General features: G+C 39.1%; 1 protein-coding gene across 1 annotated transcript; it reads right to left on the reverse strand.

The window, feature by feature from the left end:
- Window positions 1-673: 673 nt before the first annotated feature.
- On the reverse strand, window positions 674-18,515 carry oprd1b (opioid receptor, delta 1b). Its single transcript, XM_057835027.1, has 3 exons — window positions 18,203-18,515; window positions 12,301-12,656; window positions 674-7,751 (listed from the first exon to the last, which is right to left on the reverse strand). Exons 1-3 carry the CDS (start codon window positions 18,448-18,450, stop codon window positions 7,228-7,230), a joined length of 1,128 nt encoding a protein of 375 aa, XP_057691010.1. The 5' UTR covers window positions 18,451-18,515; the 3' UTR covers window positions 674-7,227.
- Window positions 18,516-19,282: the final 767 nt, after the last annotated feature.

A 19,282-nucleotide genomic window follows, 5' to 3' on the forward strand; every position in this document is an offset into this window, starting at 1 on the left:
ACCATCCCCACTGTCAAACATGGTGGTGGCAGCATCATGGTTTGGGCCTGCTTTTCTTCAGCAGGGACAGGGAAGATGGTTAAAATTGACGGGAAGATGGATGCAGCCAAATACAGGAACATTCTGGAAGAAAACCTGTTGGTATCTGCACAAGACCTGAGACTGGGACGGAGATTTATCTTCCAACAGGACAATGATCCAAAACATAAAGCCAAATCTACAATGGAATGGTTCAAAAATAAACGTATCCAGGTGTTAGAATGGCCAAGTCAAAGTCCAGACCTGAATCCAATCGAGAATCTGTGGAAAGAGCTGAAGACTGCTGTTCACAAACACTCTCCATCCAACCTCACTGAGCTCGAGCTGTTTTGCAAAGAAGAATGGGCAAGAATGTCAGTCTCTCGATGTGCAAAACTGCTAGAAACATACCCCAAGCGACTTGCAGCTGTAATTGGAGCAAAAGGTGGCGCTACAAAGTATTAACGCAAGGGGGCCGAATAATATTGCACGCCCCACTTTTCAGTTTTTTATTTGTTAAAAAAGTTTAAATTATCCAATAAATTTTGTTCCACTTCACGATTGTGTCCCACTTGTTGTTGATTCTTGACAAAAATTAAAATTTTTATGTTTGAAGCCTGAAATGTGGCGAAAGGTTGCAAGGTTCAAGGGGGCCGAATACTTTTGCAAGGCACTGTATATATCCGTCTTGTCTTATCCTTCCATTCCAACAATAATTTACAAAAAAATAGGGCATATTTTAGAGATGGTTTGAATTGTGAATAATTACTATTAATTAATTTTTAAATTGTGATTAACTCGATTAAAAATTTTAATCGTTTGACATATACTTTTATTAAATATGCTATTGCTCCAAGTCCAACTGTCCCCCTTACTTGCACAAGCTCGAAGGGCCCCGTGTTGCTTGTTGCCTGGGGCCCCCGGGGACCCTTGCTACGCCTCTGATCAGGATCATTATCAGGCTCCTGCAGAGTTTTCTGATGAGCTGATCGTTTGTTTCAGGTGTGTTAAAGGAGGGAGACATGGAAAACAAGCTGGATAGGGACTCTCAAGGACCGAACTTGGGCACCTCTGCTCTAATATATCTACTGTATATGTTGCTGTATTTACATTTCCAATATAGACACAATCACTGGCATAATTTCCACATTTTTATGTAAAATATGTTGGAGAAAAATGTCCATTTGCCCATGTCCAGTCATCCCTAATGGATAATTTCTCCATATTGTAATGTGAATCGGAAGCCTCTCCTTGATTTGCTAATGACTTTCCTCCAAACAGTTTGAAGTCAATGACTCAGTTTACTGTGCCGCCTTCTCATTCAAAACATCATGTTTTAGTGTAGGCTGAATATTAAAGTCATGCTAAGACAAATGTGTCCCAACCACTAGAAGAGTGGAAACAATGAGTAATTGTAGATTTTCTCTTCCAGCTCTATTTTTGTGAACGGTGTAAATCCTACATAACGGGTAGCTCAACTCTGTGCCAGAGGCAGGGCTAACCAATTTACTTTCAAGACAGGCGCAGGCCGGCATATCTGTGAGGGGAATGTGTTGTGACATTGTGGGACTGTTTACAGATGATGTCAGTCATCACTACTCAAAGCGACTCCTCTCATTCCCTTTAATTGTGTTGCGCTTAAAGTCACGCATGGAAACATGACTCCATTCTCTATGCGTAAAAAAAAGACCTATGTGTTATCACTGCACTTCATATGTGACTTAAGCCTGTGGTGTGGCAATAAACAATGTGAGTGGCTAGCCGTAATGACTTATGATAACCGCTGGCGACGTGAATATATGCATGAAAATCAAAATCTGCTGACGTTTTTGCTTTACCTCAAAACATGTCTACAAAAATAGAAATTAAAAAAAAAAAGTTTAATGGTGTTTTTACTGGAACTTTTGAATGGAGAGGCACAGAATGTGTTTGTTTGTTATTGACCATGAATGTGCCCGTCATTTGTGATTACACCCCTGTTAGGAACAAAGGAATAGATTTACAGTAAATCAAACGCAATTTCCTGAAAGACATTAGCCCTTCCTTGTTACTGGATTCTCTCTTTTAGCCGCAAAGACCCATTGTCATTATGGTGTCGTTTACTCTGCCACGCTGAATATACATTACTGAACTTCCATCCATTTTCTATATTGTTTAGCCTTATTGGGTGATGATGGGTGAACTGGAGTCCATTCCTTTTAGTCAAAAGGTGACGTACACTCTAGACTAATCACCATTACTATCGAAGTACCCATATACACAACCGTTTGCCGTATTTGTCCTTTTTTTTACCGTGGCGCCTGAGTATAAGTCGCACCAGCCAAAAAACGCGCAATGAAAAGGAAAAAAACATATAAAAGTCGCACCGGAGTATAAGTCGCATTTTTTGGGAGAAATTTATTTGATAGAATCCAGCACCACGAACAGACATGTCATCTTGAAAGGCAATTTAAAATACAATAGAGAACAACAGGCTGAGTAGGTGTAAGGTATGCTAACATTACATGACGCTAGAAGTTAGATCGGGCCTAAAAAAATCCAGCCCGACCCGACCGGCCCATGGGTATTAAAGCCCGACGGCGCCTGAGCCCGATCAATTAACTTGATTTGCTTGCCCGAGCCCGAAAAACCCGAAATTTTATGTTTTATTTGTAGGCACGAGCCCGACAAAAAAAAGGAAAAAAATGTTTTATTTGTGAGGACTCAGGAGGAGGAAGAAATGCGGGGAGGCGATGCGTGGTTGCGTTTTGTGTGATCACGTATGTGACGATGAGGTTCATATATGCATAACGATAACAAATTAAAGCCTGTCTCTGGTAACGAATTCTCCGAGTTAAACAAGACAAACAAGTTCTCCCACTTGAAAATATTAGAGAGGCCTGTAATTGTCAACATTGGTAAACCTCAACCATCAGAGACAGAATGTGAAAAAAAAAAAAAAAGAAAAACACATTGTTTGATTTTTAAAGAATTTATTTGCAAATCATGGTGGAAAATAAGTATTTGGTCAATACCAAAAGTTAATCTCAATACTTTGTTATGTACCCTTTGTTGGCAATAACGGAGGCCAAACGTTTTCTGTAACTCTTCACAAGCTTTTCACACACTGTTGCTGGTATTTTGGCCCATTCCTCCATGCAGATCTCCTCTAGAGCAGTGGTGTTTTGGGGCTGTTGTTGGGCAACACGGACTTTCCACTCCCTCCACAGATTTTCTATGGGGTTGAGATCTGGAGACTGGCTAGGCCACTCCAGGACCTTGAAATGCTTCTTACAAAGCCACTCCATTGTTGCCCTGGCTGTGTGTTTGGGATCATTGTCATGCTGAAAGACCCAGCCACGTCTCATCTTCAATGCCCTTGCTGATGGAAGATTTTCACTCAAAATCTCTCGATACATGGCCCCATTCATTCTTTCCTTTACACAGATCAGTCATCTTGGTCCCTTTGCAGAAAAACAGCCCCAAAGCATGATGTTTCCACCCCCATGCTTCACAGTGGGTATGGTATTCTTCGGATGCAATTCAGTATTCTTTCTCCTCCAAACACGAGAACCTGTGTTTCTACCAAAAAGTTCTATTTTGGTTTCATCTGACCATAACACATTCCCCCAGTCCTCTTCTGGATCATCCAAATGCGCTCTAGCGAACCGCAGACGGGCCTGGACGTGGACTTTCTTCAGCAGGGGGACACGTCTGGCAGTGCAGGATTTGAGTCCCTGGCGGTGCATCGTGTTACTGATAGTAGCCTTTGTTACTGTGGTCCCAGCTCTCTGTAAGTCATTCACTAGCTCCCCCTTGTGGTTCTGGGATTTTTGCTCACCGTTCTTATCATTTTGACGCCACAGGGTGAGATCTGCATGGAGCCCCAGATCGAGGGAGATTATCAGTGGTGTTGTATGTCTTCCATTTTCTAATAATTGCTCCCACAGTTGATTTCTTTATACCAAGCGTTTTACCTATTGCAGATTCAGTCTTCCCAGCCTGGTGCAGGTCTACAATTTTGTCTCTGGTGTCCTTCGACAGCTCTTTGGTCTTTGCCATAGTGGAGTTTAGAGTGTGACTGACTGAGAGTGTGGAAAGGTGTCTTTTATACAGATAATGAGTTAAAACAGGTGCCATTAATACAGGTAACGAGTGGAGCCTCATTAGACCATGTTAGACCTTGTTAGAAGAAGCTAGACGTCTTTGACAGCTAGAAATCTTTGTTTGTAGGTGACCAAATACTTATTTTCCACTCTAATTTGGAAATTGATTATTTAAAAATCAAAAAATGTGATTTTCTGTTTTTTTTCCCCCACATTCTGTCTCTCGTTGTTGAGGTTTACCCATGTTAACAATGAAGGCCTTTTCAAGTTGGAGAACTTGCACAATTGGTGGTTGACTAAATACTTATTTGCCCCACCGTATATGTATTTTTTTTATTATACTTTGGTAAAAGAAAGTGAACAAAATAAACTTTGGGGGAGGCGTGCGCTACTTCGTGGTTTTTCACTTATCGCGGCGGGTTCTGGTCCTCATTAACTGCGAAAAACGAGGGATCACTGTACTTGAACAGGCTCAATGGACAAAGACAGTCTGAATCGACACGCCCAAAAAACAGATATGACAAAAAAATCCGAATTGTGCATGACGACCTGCAGTATGAACCTAGCCTTAGTTGGACAATTCTGAGCCTCCTACTTGAGTGATGGCCCTTATTTGTTTTACATGACTATGCGTCAGTGCTGAAGTCAAAATCAATAAACACATGGTTGAATAAGTTTGGTGTTTCCCGAAGGTCTTCTCAGAGGAGTTGAAGCTTTTAGTGCCAATTTTCAAGTGTTCATAAAGTTGTGAACAGGGGTGTTTCTCTACCACCTGGATGCTCTAAAAAGGACATGGTGGTAAAATGTTCTGAATGACTAAAGCATAACCAAGTATAAAAATGTTGATACCATGGCTACAGTATACAATAGTGGCTTGTCCTGTGCAAAACTGCAGTGTCTGTGTGAGTCTGTATTTGTGTTGTTTATATGCACCATCTCACAGTCCCTGCTGTATCACCTGACAGCCACGGATAGTGGAAGGCCCTGTGTGGCATTTTAGACATATTATGGTTGCAATGCCAGAGACCTCTTCAGCTCAGCTATAATCTGCGTTGCCTGCTCTTAGCCGGCATCTCTGGGGTTGAAGCAAGCTCTCATCTTAACTACCTCAACATCAGTATGCGCAGAACAGAAGATGATTTTAATGCATCTTCATAAAACACCTAAATCATGCGGTGATGATATGTCAAAGCCACACTGCTGTCATTTTCACCTCTCTGGTCCTCATCATACGGAACTTTTAACGAGTCGTTCGTGACTACATTGGATAAGCAGACTGCTCTGAGCCTTTTGTAGCAAAGGCCTTTACAGCGGGACAAGTCGATTACTTCAATGTGTTTACACTGAGCTATGCTTTTCTCCCAATAAGGCCGGTCATCTCCAAACACTCTTAAAGCTGACACTCAGCAATGTAACACCCAATACCGCGCTGAAGTAGGGACAAATCTGGAAAAGTATAAACCAGTCTAAACACCACCTGTCGTGTGTAGTGCATTTTGAATGTGCTTGAACATTGTAGACTGACAAATAAAAAGGGACAATCATGTCGAAGTGGAAAATGTGACGTTCTCATGTTGTTATTGTGGCCATATTTACAGTCAATTGAGCACCTCTGCTGTGATTTTGCACTCAGGGTGCTGTGATGTAAAACAGCTTGTCCCAGAGTATAGGAAGCATGGCTAAGCTTTTTGAAATGGTTTTCTATGACACAACTCAATACAGCTGACAACAAACCACTCCAAGGCATAGCTAGCCTCTCACTCAAAGTTAGTTGGGAAAAAGCTCCAACTTATCTGTGATCCTAATGAATGCACGGCCTATAGAAAATGGATATTACGAATCAATATTTCACGCACCCAACAAATACTGCATAAAGACTTGTGACGGGTCAAATGTTATGTGAACATGAGACTGAACTGTTTTTTTTTTTCAGTTGATGAATTTTAAAACTGACAACTGATTGTTGTTTGAAAGACTATTTACATTGAAAGAACCCCCAAAAAATTAACATGAGAGAATTTTAGTCCTACGCCTCTTGTAACAGTACCAAACCATGAAATTGATTTTGATGATGTTTTTCCCCAGGTAAACTTGCTTGTATTGAAGGTGAAGTCGACTGAAATAAGGTTGCAAGCTTGCTAGCTATTTTAGCACTACTTGTGAAGCAAAATTAAAACATTCTATACTGTTTTATAAGTATTTCAGCCATTGAGTTGGCAAAAAAATCAAGTGTTTTGTTTTTAGTCATTCAGTTAAGCACGTTCAACAGCACGTTTGTATTTTCATTGTTTGTGTATTTGTTAGTGCTGCACATTTAATCGAGATCATACGTTGATAGCCACAATTAAATCCTCGTGATTTATGAAAAATATTACATTTTAAATGTAGCCACTCCTGCACATCTGGTCTGGCTTTTTTTTTTCAACCAACCACCGGCAGATGAGCACATTGGGAAGGTTTTTTTCAAGGTGCCTACATAACAAGCAAGCACCTCCTGCAGAGTACTGGTTTGAGGAAAAAAAGTAACTGTACAGTAAAAAAAATTGAGATCAGAAGCTTTGTGCGAGGAGCTGCTACTAAGATATCAACATTCATGGAACCGACATATTAAAGATTCAGAGCAAGTGGCCCTAAACACGATACTATAATAGCATATTCATTCAGTTTGCCTGTAGACAATTTTCAATTCTTGGGTATTACTGTTATACTGTTAACATACTGATTGTTGAAAAGTGCCAGGATTTGATTTTAGCCATAATTGTGCAGCCCTAATCAATGTGTTTGATTTTTTTTTTTTAATGTATTTTACAAGTTTTTGTTTTCAGGTTGAAGGCATTTTTAAATGCCTGATCAAAGTTTTTCCCCTTTAATCTGTCACTCCACTGTCTGCATTCACCATTTCAGAATCTACAGGCACGCATTGGCATTTTTTTCTTCATCCTGAAAGACAAGCATTGCTTCTCTTCACAAGGAATCCACCATGAGAAGCCTCAGGCATGAGACCGACATAAAACTGACAGTGGTGGAACAAATGCCGACATTTATGCGTTCACACTCCTGTGGTGGAGAACTGCGTGACTTCTGTCTGGAGGTCATCTTGGATCCCCGTTCAGTCCACGCCTAGTCATGCGGGCGGTCTAGTGGCAGGGGCACAAACGGACACGGGCTCCCTGGTGCTGTTGCGGCCACGTGAGAAGCTGTGCTGCTCTGTACGTTTGCGATAGGGCAGGCAGAAATCCCTGAAGCATCTCTTGAAGTTCTCATCCAGAAAGGCGTAAAGAACCGGGTTGAGGCTGCTGTTGATGTAGCCCAGGGCGATGCACAGATGCCAGCTTGCCGTCACCAGTAGGTTTTTGTGATTGATCTTCACCATGGTCTTGACGATAATGAAAATGTGTATGGGAGTCCAGCAAATGATGAAGACTGCCACCACCACCAGGACCATACGGGTGATCCTCCTCAGGTTCCTATCCTTCTCTTTGGATCCAGAGAGAAGGCGGACACTCTTTAACCGCAAGATCATCAGACCATAGCAGATGGTGATGACGAGCACAGGCACAAGGAAGGCGAAGATGAACACGCAGATTTTTGTCACGGTGTCCCAGTACCAGTCTGGTTCAGGAAATATGATTCTGCAATCCGCATTGCCTGGGGAGAAAAACGATGACAGTTGAACGGAGGCTCATGTGGATAGGCTAATTCAAGTTTAATCGCCCAGCTCAAATGTGTTCTCTTCTACAGCCTCATTACTCCCTCAATTCAACACAAGCACCTGTCATGGAAACTACTGAACAAAGAGTCATTATGGTACAATATTAGGATGACTGTGTTTCAAGATGGCAAAAGTATACCCTGTTCAGAAATCCAGTTTATGCTGGTTTCTGTGCCAGCAAAACCAGTACCCGCAGAAGGACCTTGCTGGATTTATTGTGTTTTGGTATTAATCTTGCTGGTAAAGAAACCATCATATGACGGTTTTCTTAGCATTTCACAATCTGTATTAGAGTAGAGTAGAGTAGAGTAGAGTAGAGTAGAGTAGAGTAGAGTAGGAGTATATGTATAAATCACCAATTTCATTAGGATATCATACAATACTGTAGTGATTCATTGGATAACATTATTTTTCTGATATTACAAAGTAACTTGTACAAAGAAATGTTTTTGACATTTTTTTGCTGGAACATTGCATACATTTTATTACAAACTACTCGTTTTTTTCTGTTATGCTATATTTTTATTCCATTGTGCTTAGCTTACGATATGTTTATTGATCCAGACCGATCTATCTTTACACTCTTACTAGATAGTAGTGGTCTAAACACCAATTTCTTGGGGAATGATACAATATTTTACAGAATCTGCCATGATTCAAGTCAGTTTGATTCAAGGGCCTTAGATTGATACAATAAAATATTTACACATTTACCAGAACCAGTTCCATTGTACCTACACTGCTGGCCAAAAGTATTGGCACCCCTGCAATTCTGTCAGATAATGCTCAATTTCTCCCAGAAATTTGATTGAAATTACAAATGCTTTGGTAGTAATAACTTCATTGATTTTGCTTGCAATGAAAAAACACAAAAGAGAATGAAAAAAAGAATTAAATCATTATCATTTTACACAAAACTCTGAATGGGCCAGACAAACGTATTGGCACCCTCGTCCTAATAGAATTGGTAGCACAACATTTAGACAAAATAACTGCGAACAACCGCTTCCGGAATCCATCAATGAGTTTCTTACAATGCACAGCTGGAATTTTAGACCATTCTTCTTTGGCCAACTGCTCCAGGTCTCTGAGATTTGAAGGGTGCCTTCTCCAAACTGCCATTTTCAAATCTCTCCACAGGTGTTCTATGGGATTCAGGTTTGGACTCATTGCTGGCCACTTTAGAAGTCTCCAGTGCTTACTCTCAAACCATTTTCTAGTGCTTTTTGAAATGTATTTTGGGTCATTGTCCTGATGGAAGAGCCATGACCTCTGAGGGAGACCTAGCTTTCTCACACTGGGCCCTACATTATGGTGCAAAATTTATTGGTAGTCTTCAGAGTTCATAATGCTATGCAGACGGTCAAGCAGTCCAGTGCCAGAGGCAGCAAAGCAACCCCAAAACATCAGGGAACCTAAGCCATGTTTGACTGTGGGGACCGTGTTCTTTTCTTTGAAGGCTTCATTTTTCCCCCCATGTAAACTCTATGTTGATGCCTTTTCCTAAAAAGCTCTACTTTTGTCTCATATCACCAGAGAAAATTCTTCCAAAACGTTTTTGGCTTTCTCAGGTTGGTTTTGGCAAACTACAGCCGGGCTTTTTTATGTATCTGGGTCAGACGTGGGGTCTTCCTGGGTATCCTACCATTGAGTCCCTTTTCATTCAGACGCTGACGGATAGTACGGGTTGACACTGTTGTACCCTCGGACTGCAGGACAGCTTGAACTTGTTTGGATGTTCGTCGAGGTTGTTTATCCACCATCCGCACAATCTTTCGTAGAAACCTTTTGTCAATTTTTCTTTTTCGTCCACATCTAGGGAGGTTAGCCACAGTGCCATGGGCTTTACACTTATTGATGACGCTGCGCACGGTAGACACAGGAACATTCAGGTCTTTGGAGATGGTCTTGTAGCCTTGAGATTGCCCATGCTTCCTCACAATTTTGCATCTCAAGTCCTCAGACAGTTTTTTGGTCTTCTTTCTTTTCTCCATGCTCAATGTGGTACACACAAGGACACAGGACAGAGGTTGAGTCAGCTTTAACCCATTTTAACTGGCTGCATGTGTGATTTAGTTATTGCCACCACCTGTTATGTGCCAGAGGTAATTAACAGGTGCTGTTAATTACACAAATTAGAGAAGAACCACATGATTTTTCAAAAGGTGCCAATACTTTTTGTTCGGGCCATTTTTGGAGTTTTATGTAAAATGATGAATAAAAAAAAATTCCCATTCTTTTTTGTGTTTTTTCATTGCGAGCAAGATAAATAAAGATATTACTACCAAAGCATTTGTAATTGCAATCATTTTCTGGGAGAAATGGAGCATTATCTGTAGGGTTGAGAATCGAAATCCGATTCCAATTCGGAACCGGTTCCGAGTGTTTCGAGGCCTCGACATCACAATGAAAAAGCCTTAACGATTCCAAAAGACGCGTATTGCGTCGTGACGTGTCTTGTTGTCCAGACGCATCAAACTAGCATGGCGCCAAGAACCACTCGCTCCAAAGTTTGACTACACTTCACCAGGAAACAGTGTGAAAATGAAAGGTTACGAAGGGTAAGCACGAGCATTGCAGCCATAAACATAACAATGACAGCAGGTAGGTTCAAACGCTCGAAAGTGTGTCTTCACTTCACGAGGAAAAATTACAACAAAGCGACTTGCAGTCATTGCAAGGTGGAGATTTGCTGACTTTATTCAACCATCACTTGAAGAGTGAAACTAAGAATAGAAATGAAACAAATCAATTTCGTCCCCAATAACAAACAGGTTTGCATCAACGTAAATCAGCGATGATGAGCTGCTAATAACAGTATGGTTAGCATTCGTTCGCTAGCATTAGCACATCGTTCAAACCACTACACAACTGGATTTAAGTGTCCGATCGCGAGTGGAAACACAACAACAACAACACAAAAGATGATACGTACAGGCGTTGCCTCTGTAGATATTAACATTAACAAAGAACGTTGGCTCGTAGAAGTGTTTCCCTCTCTCACTAACTCGCCCACTCACTTGGATGCGGCATTTCTTCTTTGGGTGTAAGCGCGCTCTTCTTCACGTGAGCGCGTTCTTCTTCAAGTGAGGAAGCGCAAGGGCGCCCCCACTTGAGCGTGTAAGCGCCACAAAAACTAAAAGGCATGCAATTCAATGTAATGGTAAAATAATACACGTTAACCCAGCAGTCACCAAACTGCGGCCCGCGGCCCAAATACGGCCCGCCTCCACATTTTGAATGTTTTTTTTCTCAATCGTATTATTTATTTCCTGGCCTTTTCCTTGAAGAATTCAGAGAGGGTTATTTGGTTATTATCTATTTAATTAATAGTGTTTTTATTATTAATTATTAATTATTATTATTATAAAGAGTCCAGAAAGGGTTATTTGATTGTGGCTTTCTGAAAAACAATAATTTTTTACATTTATGCAATCGTCACACTTTTTCTGTTACAAACTGACCCCGGCCCCTCATCAGAGAAGGGAAAAGTTATGTGGCCCTCACAGTAAAACGTTTGGGGACCCCTGCTTTAACACATATTGCCAAAGGCAGAACAAAAACCTATCTGCCAATATATACCAATATTTTTTTTATTTCTATTAGATAAATGTTTCAGTAAAATGTTACACATTCTTGTGTATTTGCCACTTATTGCCACAGTTAACATTGAGGCTTTGGGCCTCTTTTGATCTCGTTGTGAGTTTGTAAGGTTGTGACTTCTGATTAAACAAACTCGATGCCAATCAAAACGTTTGTTCTTCTTTTTCCCCAAATTAGAATCGATAAGAGAATCGATAAAGAATCGAATCGTTAAGCAATATCGATAATGGAATCGGAATCATAAAAATCCTATCAATTCCCATCCCTAATTATCTGACAGAATGGCAGGGGTGCCAATGATTTTGTCTGGCACTGTAAAGCAATAAAAAGTACAACACAATTTTGACTCAATCGTTTAAATAAAACGTCATATTAAAAAGATGATGACAGTAATCAATGGTTTCCATTTTGATCGATTTCATTTCGATTGAATTGATTTGATTTTAAAATTGACATACCTATCCACATCGATCATATGTTACACCCCTACTAGATACCAGAGTAATTTGCGTAAAAATACAACTTTGGTAAAAGTACTGTTTCAACATCTGTACTCATTTTATTAAGTCAATTTTTGGCTCAAACTAAGTTAAGACCTAAAAAAATAAATGGCAGCAGGCACAAATGAAACAAAAGTAGAGATTTTACATGCTGGTTGCTTACCACTTAACTAATCAAGTATTTTTCCCCCTAGCACATGGAAAGACTACATTCATATGACTCTGTTTTAATGCACTAAATGCTGTAAATCATGAGATTCAGAAACAAGGATAGGCAGTCTCTTTTTTTTTTTTTTTTTTTTTTTTTTTTTTTTTTTTTTTTTTTTTTTTTTTTTTTTTTTTTTTTAACGTGCATCTTCAACAATACTTCTGTATGCCTCACCTTTTGCTGTCACCTTTGTAACAGCCATGATCATCACAGGGACCGCAATGACCGATGATAGGATCCAGATGCAGATGTTTATGATCTTGGCCTTGGCAGGAGTACGGAAGTCCAAAGCCTTTACGGGATGACATACAGCAACGTAGCGGTCCACGCTCATCATGGTGAGGGTGAAGATGCTGGTAAACATGTTGTAGTAATCGATGGCAATGACCACTTTGCACAGCAACTGCCCAAACGGCCACGTGCTCATGAGGTAATTGGCACTCTGAAAGGGCAAGGTGCTGGTGGCCAGGGCGTCCGCTAGGGCCAAGTTGAAGATGTAGATGTTGGTGGCGGTCTTCATCTTGGTGTATCTGGCGAGGAGTAAAGCACTGTTAGCACACTGGGAAGCAAACTAGACGGTGTTTATGTCTGCTGCGGTCGACTCCTGATTGCCATTAAAGCGTAACGAGGTTAGAAACCAAACTACTATATTGATTTTAACCTCATTTCCTCTCTCAAACCAATCATGCGCAGTTTTCCCCGAAATAATAAAAGCTTTTCAGATGCACAAAGCTGTGATGGTGTTACAAAGCATGAGAGCGTCTCTTCTGCCACAATGACTGTAACCCCCATTAAACCGCATGCGTATAAAAAAAGTCCTGCACAAAGCCCTCCAATTCTGCTCTCTGATGTGCCATTTAGAAATTGTTTGCTTCATTTTTTGGAAGGCTGTCTAAAAAAGACTGTTCATGCTAAATCAAACCGCGTCATGCCTCAAATGAGCTGAAACTTCAAACTAAACGAATCAATACCATCCACAGCTGTTGGAGTGATGGATCACTTTGTGTTAGTTATGCAAATATATACATCGATTTGAGGGGTGGGTGGAATGATCCTATCAGGAGCTATTAGTAACTGTAAAATGCACTCGCTCCCTCCCTTCTGGTGTGTATTAAGTGTATGTGGTATGTGTGAGTATGGCACTAATTCAACATATGCACTCACAGCAAGAAGGAAGACAGTACATAATTAGTATTTCAGGGAAAAAAAAACCTATGACTTTTACATATTATCATTAAAAACAGCTATATTTTTTCGGGGAAAAAATATATTTGTTATACTGTTGGGAAATAAAAAACATTTACAACAGCTGGTAATAGCGATATAAGGGATTATTTTAAAATTAATTAAAAAGTTATTATTCATTAGTACTACTCAGTAGGATTTCTTATTCTTATTAGTAGACATTATAGTGGTAATACTTTCAAAACAATTAAGGGAGAGAGTTAGGACTGGTAAAACCCATATACAAGGGTGACCTAACGTCCTCTTTTGCCCGGACATGTCCACTTTTTACATCCTGCCCATGGCGTCCGGCAGGATTATATAAATTCAGGAAAATGTCAGTTTTTTTGACTGACGACTTGCACAGAATACTACGATACTGTTGGGTCTATGACGTGTTCCGAAAGAGCCTGCCCAGTAGTTAATACGTATGCTCATGTACCTAAAACTGTTTCGACATAAAAAAGTCGAAAATACCTTTATTCTACTTTGGATACAAATTTGCGCATGCGTGTACAGTAACAGACTGGTTTTATCATGACGTCAGCTGTCAATTCTCATTCACAAACAAACCTTTGTGAGTCGTGATTACAGGAGCACACAGGCTATTGGTATGTACACTTGCTAAACTTACCTTTCGGCAACTGCTGAGTTCTGTCTGAGCTTTTTACTTGTGAAATCTGGGAAATCCTATTTGGTGTCACATCGTTACGCTGACGATGATTGTAAACTTTAATAGCAATGCTTGATTTTTGCCTCGGCTACCAGTGCTAGCTGTCAGTGTTGTAAGCCGCGCTAGGCATTATGGAATATGTAGTTTTTAAGTGCTCTGTTTGGAATTGTTCGTCAGTTTATTTCAGTTATTTGGTTGTGTGCAATCTAGAACATTAATGAGAATGATAGTTAAGTGGGAACAATTTGTCAACGACAGTTGTAGTAATAGTCTTGAGGGTACGGTTTAATTTACATTATTTCACTGGAATGAAGAAATTAGTTTTTTGTTAAAGCTGGATTTTTTACAGAAAAGGTATTACAGTGGTACCTCTACATACGAAGTTAATTCGTTCCAAGAGCTTGTTTGTAAGTCGAAATGGTCATATGTCGAGCAGGATTTTCCCATAGGAATACATTAAAATTCCATTAATTCGTTCCACACCCAAAAACCTACACTAAATCCATAATAAATACTGCTGGTACAAGTATTATAAATGGCAATTAAACATAGCAAAATAAATAAGTTATTAATAAAAATCAGAATAATATAATAATGATAATAATAATATTAATAATAATAATAATAAAATAAAAATGATTCCGTTAATAATGTAACAAATTGGATTCTAATGTGGCGGACACTTTTTGCTGTACCTGAATGCACCGCGGGGTTGACGTCACAGTGAGATAGGTCAGTGCGGTAGAGATAATACTTTCGTTTTCTTGAGAGCACAGTCAACTGCAGAGGGCAATGGTCGTTTTGTGTTGAATAAGTTCTTAAATAAATTATTAAAAACGTGAGGAAGCTGGCGATTTCTTTGGCGATGTTACCACAATAATAATTGTCACCTTAACTTATAAAGACTGGCGAACGGTGGTCGGAAGAGGACCGTGGAGCTGTATTGTTGAGCCAGCTCACGGATGCGCACCCCACGCTCATATTTTTCTATAATTTGCATCTTCATTTCAAAGGTAAGCATCACTTTTTTCCTTGTTTCACCAACTGTACCAACTTTTTGGAAACCTGTGTTGATTTCTCACACAAGAAAATCCGCCGTGAGTTCGTTTGCGTTGCTGTCGTGTCGTCGTATTTCGAGCATGTCGTCGGATGTAGAAACAAATGGCGCGTCAAATTTTACGTCGGATGTCGAAAAGATCGTGTGTCGAAGCGATCGTATGTCAAGGTACCACTGTATTTCGAAAATTGTTTCAGATCATTTATTTGTACAGTAAGAATTGAAAAGACAGCTATTATTTTGTTCAAGGATTCATGTACTCGCCAATATAGAAGAGGCATTTTTTAAAATTACAATTTAGGACAGTGTTTTTTGCGTTATTATTTTAGGAATAACAAAGCCTGTTAAGTAACCTATGCAAATTTCAATATGTTTCTTTGGTTGTATTGCTATTTTTTTAATTTTATTTTTATAAAACTGAATTTTTCTGTCCACACGGAGGAGGCAAACTTTAAATATATTAAAGTGATAAGGCATCTTTGAGTGAGCTTCAGTATCTAGGGGCCGGGCCGAGTGTGCTGTTTTTTTGGAAATCAAAATATGTAAATATACAAATACATACAGTATATGACGGAAAACACAGACAAGACTGAAAAAGCAGTTTCTGCTCTTGCACTCCTGTTTAAAATAAACTGCTGTATTATAAGCCAAAAGAACTGTTGTGTTTGACAGAACAATATGTCTATATGCTGCCATAGCAGATTCATGGCGCATTAAGCCCCCGAACTATTTTAAATTTTCCGTTTTACCCTGCAAACCCCGTTTACAGACGTCGCGCAACCGCTTTTGTTTCAACCCAGCCATAAAACGAAGGTAATTAATTATATTTATTATTTTTAAAAATTCATTTTTAGCTTAGAATCATTAATAGATGTCTAATATTTTGTTAAAAAAAAAGAAAAAAGACAAAAAAATTATTCACTTTTTTTTGTTTTTTGTTTTTTTTTGTTACTGTCGCATATTCCCTGATACTTTAGATGATAAATAATCAATCCAAAAATAGAAAAATTGAAAAGGAAAAAAAAAAAAAACCTTTACAAGGGTAAATATATGAAAGAAAATTTCGACCACTCCTTGATGTCTGCGATGTCTGCATCGCGACCCTTGTTAAATAATATATATATATAATAAAACTTTAAAAATGTTTTCACTTGCGTATTTTAAACTATTAAAAAAAATTACGTCACAATGAAACAAATGGTGTCTGTAAAAAAGTCACGAATATCTACCTCATAACTATCACTTAATTGTATTTTTTTTTGTTACTGTCGCATTTTCCCCGATGTGTTAGATGATAAATAATCGATCCAAACAAAGAAAAAAAACGTTTAAAAGAGTAAATATATGAAAATGAACATCTCAACCACTCCTTGATGTCTGCGATTTCTGACCCAAAAATGACCCATAAAATCCCCGCCAAAAATCCGGCTGTGGTCATTCACAGCTGTGTCTTGACACTCGGTGATACATGCTACATGGAATTTTTGGATCGAAAAGAGGTAAGTACGCGATAATATCTCATTAAAATCCTGGCGTCTTTAATTCTGCTCTCATGTGCTCTCATCTCCAGTTAGGGTTTTACTGTTTATTTATTTATTTATTTAGTTAGTTATTTTAGATGCCCTCCTGTTTAAATTCTTCCCCCAGAAAATTGAGATTTTAAGCTTTCCAATGATGTATCACACATTCATATCGGACAATTTTGAAAGTTGGCCAAATTGGGGGTCTCAGAGCGGAACTTCAAGTCATGTAAGTGTTTTCCGCCATATATATATCGGAAATTTCGCACACCTCTAAAATATAAATATGTACAGTGGGGAGAACAAGTATTTGATACACTGCCAATGGGTTTTCCCATTGGCAGTGTATCAAATTGTTCTCCCCACTGTATATATTGGAGGTGTGCATAATTTCCGACTCATAAATTATTCGCGATTCGGCCGAGGAAGATTCGAGAACGGTTCACAAACATCCAAATTCCGATATTGAAATATGACAAGCGGAACTTAAACAGTGAGCGCGGTCTTCGGGACGCAATGAGGAACAGACCGAGAGTTAACATCATGCTAGTCATTACCCGGGTAATGACAATGCTCAACTCACAGCTCTGGCTCAACTAATGCCGCTAGATAAAAAAACAATAATACCTGACTGCTGCCGACAGCCGCTACAAACTACGCCCACATAATGCTACTGTAGATATCACATGTATAAAGAACTAGATGCGAAATGACAGAGTTGGCGGCGTTAGCAGCACATGTATAGAAAACTAGATGCGAAATGGCGTTAGTAAACAGCCGCCATCTTAAAGCAGTAGACTTCCCTGGAAGGCTATTGCAGCAAACCTTCCAAGCGAACCTAATTAACTTTTTATCGAAAATACTCCTAAATCGGCAAAATCTTGACTTGAATCTATCTTTAAATGATGTAACAGTTTTAAAACTTTCACATGTCGAAAGTAGACGGAAGGGAAATTATGGAATAACGCGAGTAATTTTAAAAACTTTAATGGTTGATTTACAACATTAAATTAATTGAATGTAGTTTAAAACTGCTGATACAGAATGGGGACTTGAGTATTTTATTTACTGTTTCGAACTGTTAACTTGATACTGAAATAGTCGTTTATTTAAACCTGAGAGGATTTTTGTACAATTTTTGTAACTAATGTACGAAATATTAACAGCAGCTGGGGGGTTGTTTGGTAGTGCATCAATAATCGCTTTATAATCGAATCGTAGCCTCTGAATCGTAATCGAATCGCTAGGTGCCCAAGGATTCCCACCTCTAATATATATATATATTAGTAGTACAGGATGTAGTTAAATAATGTATCCTTTGCTTTTCAAATAATATATGCATACCAGTATATTTCTCATGATCATTTGTGCTGGTTAGAGGAGATCATTTTAAAGAACGCAGTATGTACCTTCATCAGTCAAGTTACAACATACAGTAGTGATAGTCATACGCAAATTAATACAGATGTTAAAAAAAAAAATAAACAAACAGCAATAGTTTTATCGTTTAAAAAAATTTTTTTTGGGGGGGGGATATTTTTCCTGATGCTAAACTGCATACCAATCAAGTGAGTATATTTCCCTGGTCCCCCCACTTCTTACCTTACTACGCCGTACATGACAAGAACGTTGCCCAACAGTCCCACCACACAGATGAGCGAGTAGAGGGCGGTGATGCACACAGCGATGACGACCCTCGCCGTGTCACGACCCACGGGCACGCTGGTGCTGTTGGTCCCATTGGCACCGACGCCCATCGGGGGTCCGAGTAGGAGCGCGTCGGGAATGGTGACGTTGAAGGGAGATAATGAAACATACATGTCTCCCGGAGGAAAAGTGGGGAACTCCATCACCAAAAACCAATAAGGTTTTTTGTTTTGTTTTTTTAGGCAAGGATTGTTTTTACACTGTACCTGATCGGCGGACTTGAGAGACTGCGAATTAAGTGGCCGCAACGCGTGGTACTCTCTCCTCTCCCTCTCTCATTTGCTGTCGGGCTCTCTCTCTCTCTCTCTCGCCGTCTCTATCCACTCCCTCTTGCCCTCCCCCTGTCTTCCTCACGATTGTCTTGATTCCACTATTGATAGTACAGTATTTTCTTTGTAGTGCAGCTACAATATGTCTTGCAAATTACTATGAAACTACTATATTTAGCAGGAAAAAAATAGATGGATGGATGGATTTTTGTCTAACATTTTCAAAATGATTTAAACTCAGTGTGCAGTGATCCCTCCTTTTTCGCGGTGACCAGAATCCGCTGCGATAAGTGAAAAAAGTAGCACCCCTCCTTATGTTTTTTTTTTTTTTTGGTGTGTTCGTTCAATGTACATATATATATATATATATATATATATATATATATATATATATATATATATATATATATATATTAGGATATTAGGGCTGTCAAACGATTAAATTTTTTTAAAATCAAATTAATCACAGCTTAAAAATGAATTAATCGTAATTAATCACAATTCAAACCATCTATAAAACATGCTATATTTTTCTGTAAATTATTGTTGGAATGGAAAGATAAGACACAAGATGGATATATACATTCAACATACTGTACATGAGTACTGTATTTGTTTATTATAACAATAAATCAACAAGATGGCATTTACATTATTAACATTTTGTTAAAGCGATCCATGGATAGAAAGACTTGTACAGTAGTTC

Source organism: Corythoichthys intestinalis, chromosome 4 (genome assembly GCF_030265065.1).
Source record: "Corythoichthys intestinalis isolate RoL2023-P3 chromosome 4, ASM3026506v1, whole genome shotgun sequence".
NCBI classification, from domain to species: Eukaryota; Metazoa; Chordata; class Actinopteri; order Syngnathiformes; family Syngnathidae; genus Corythoichthys; species Corythoichthys intestinalis.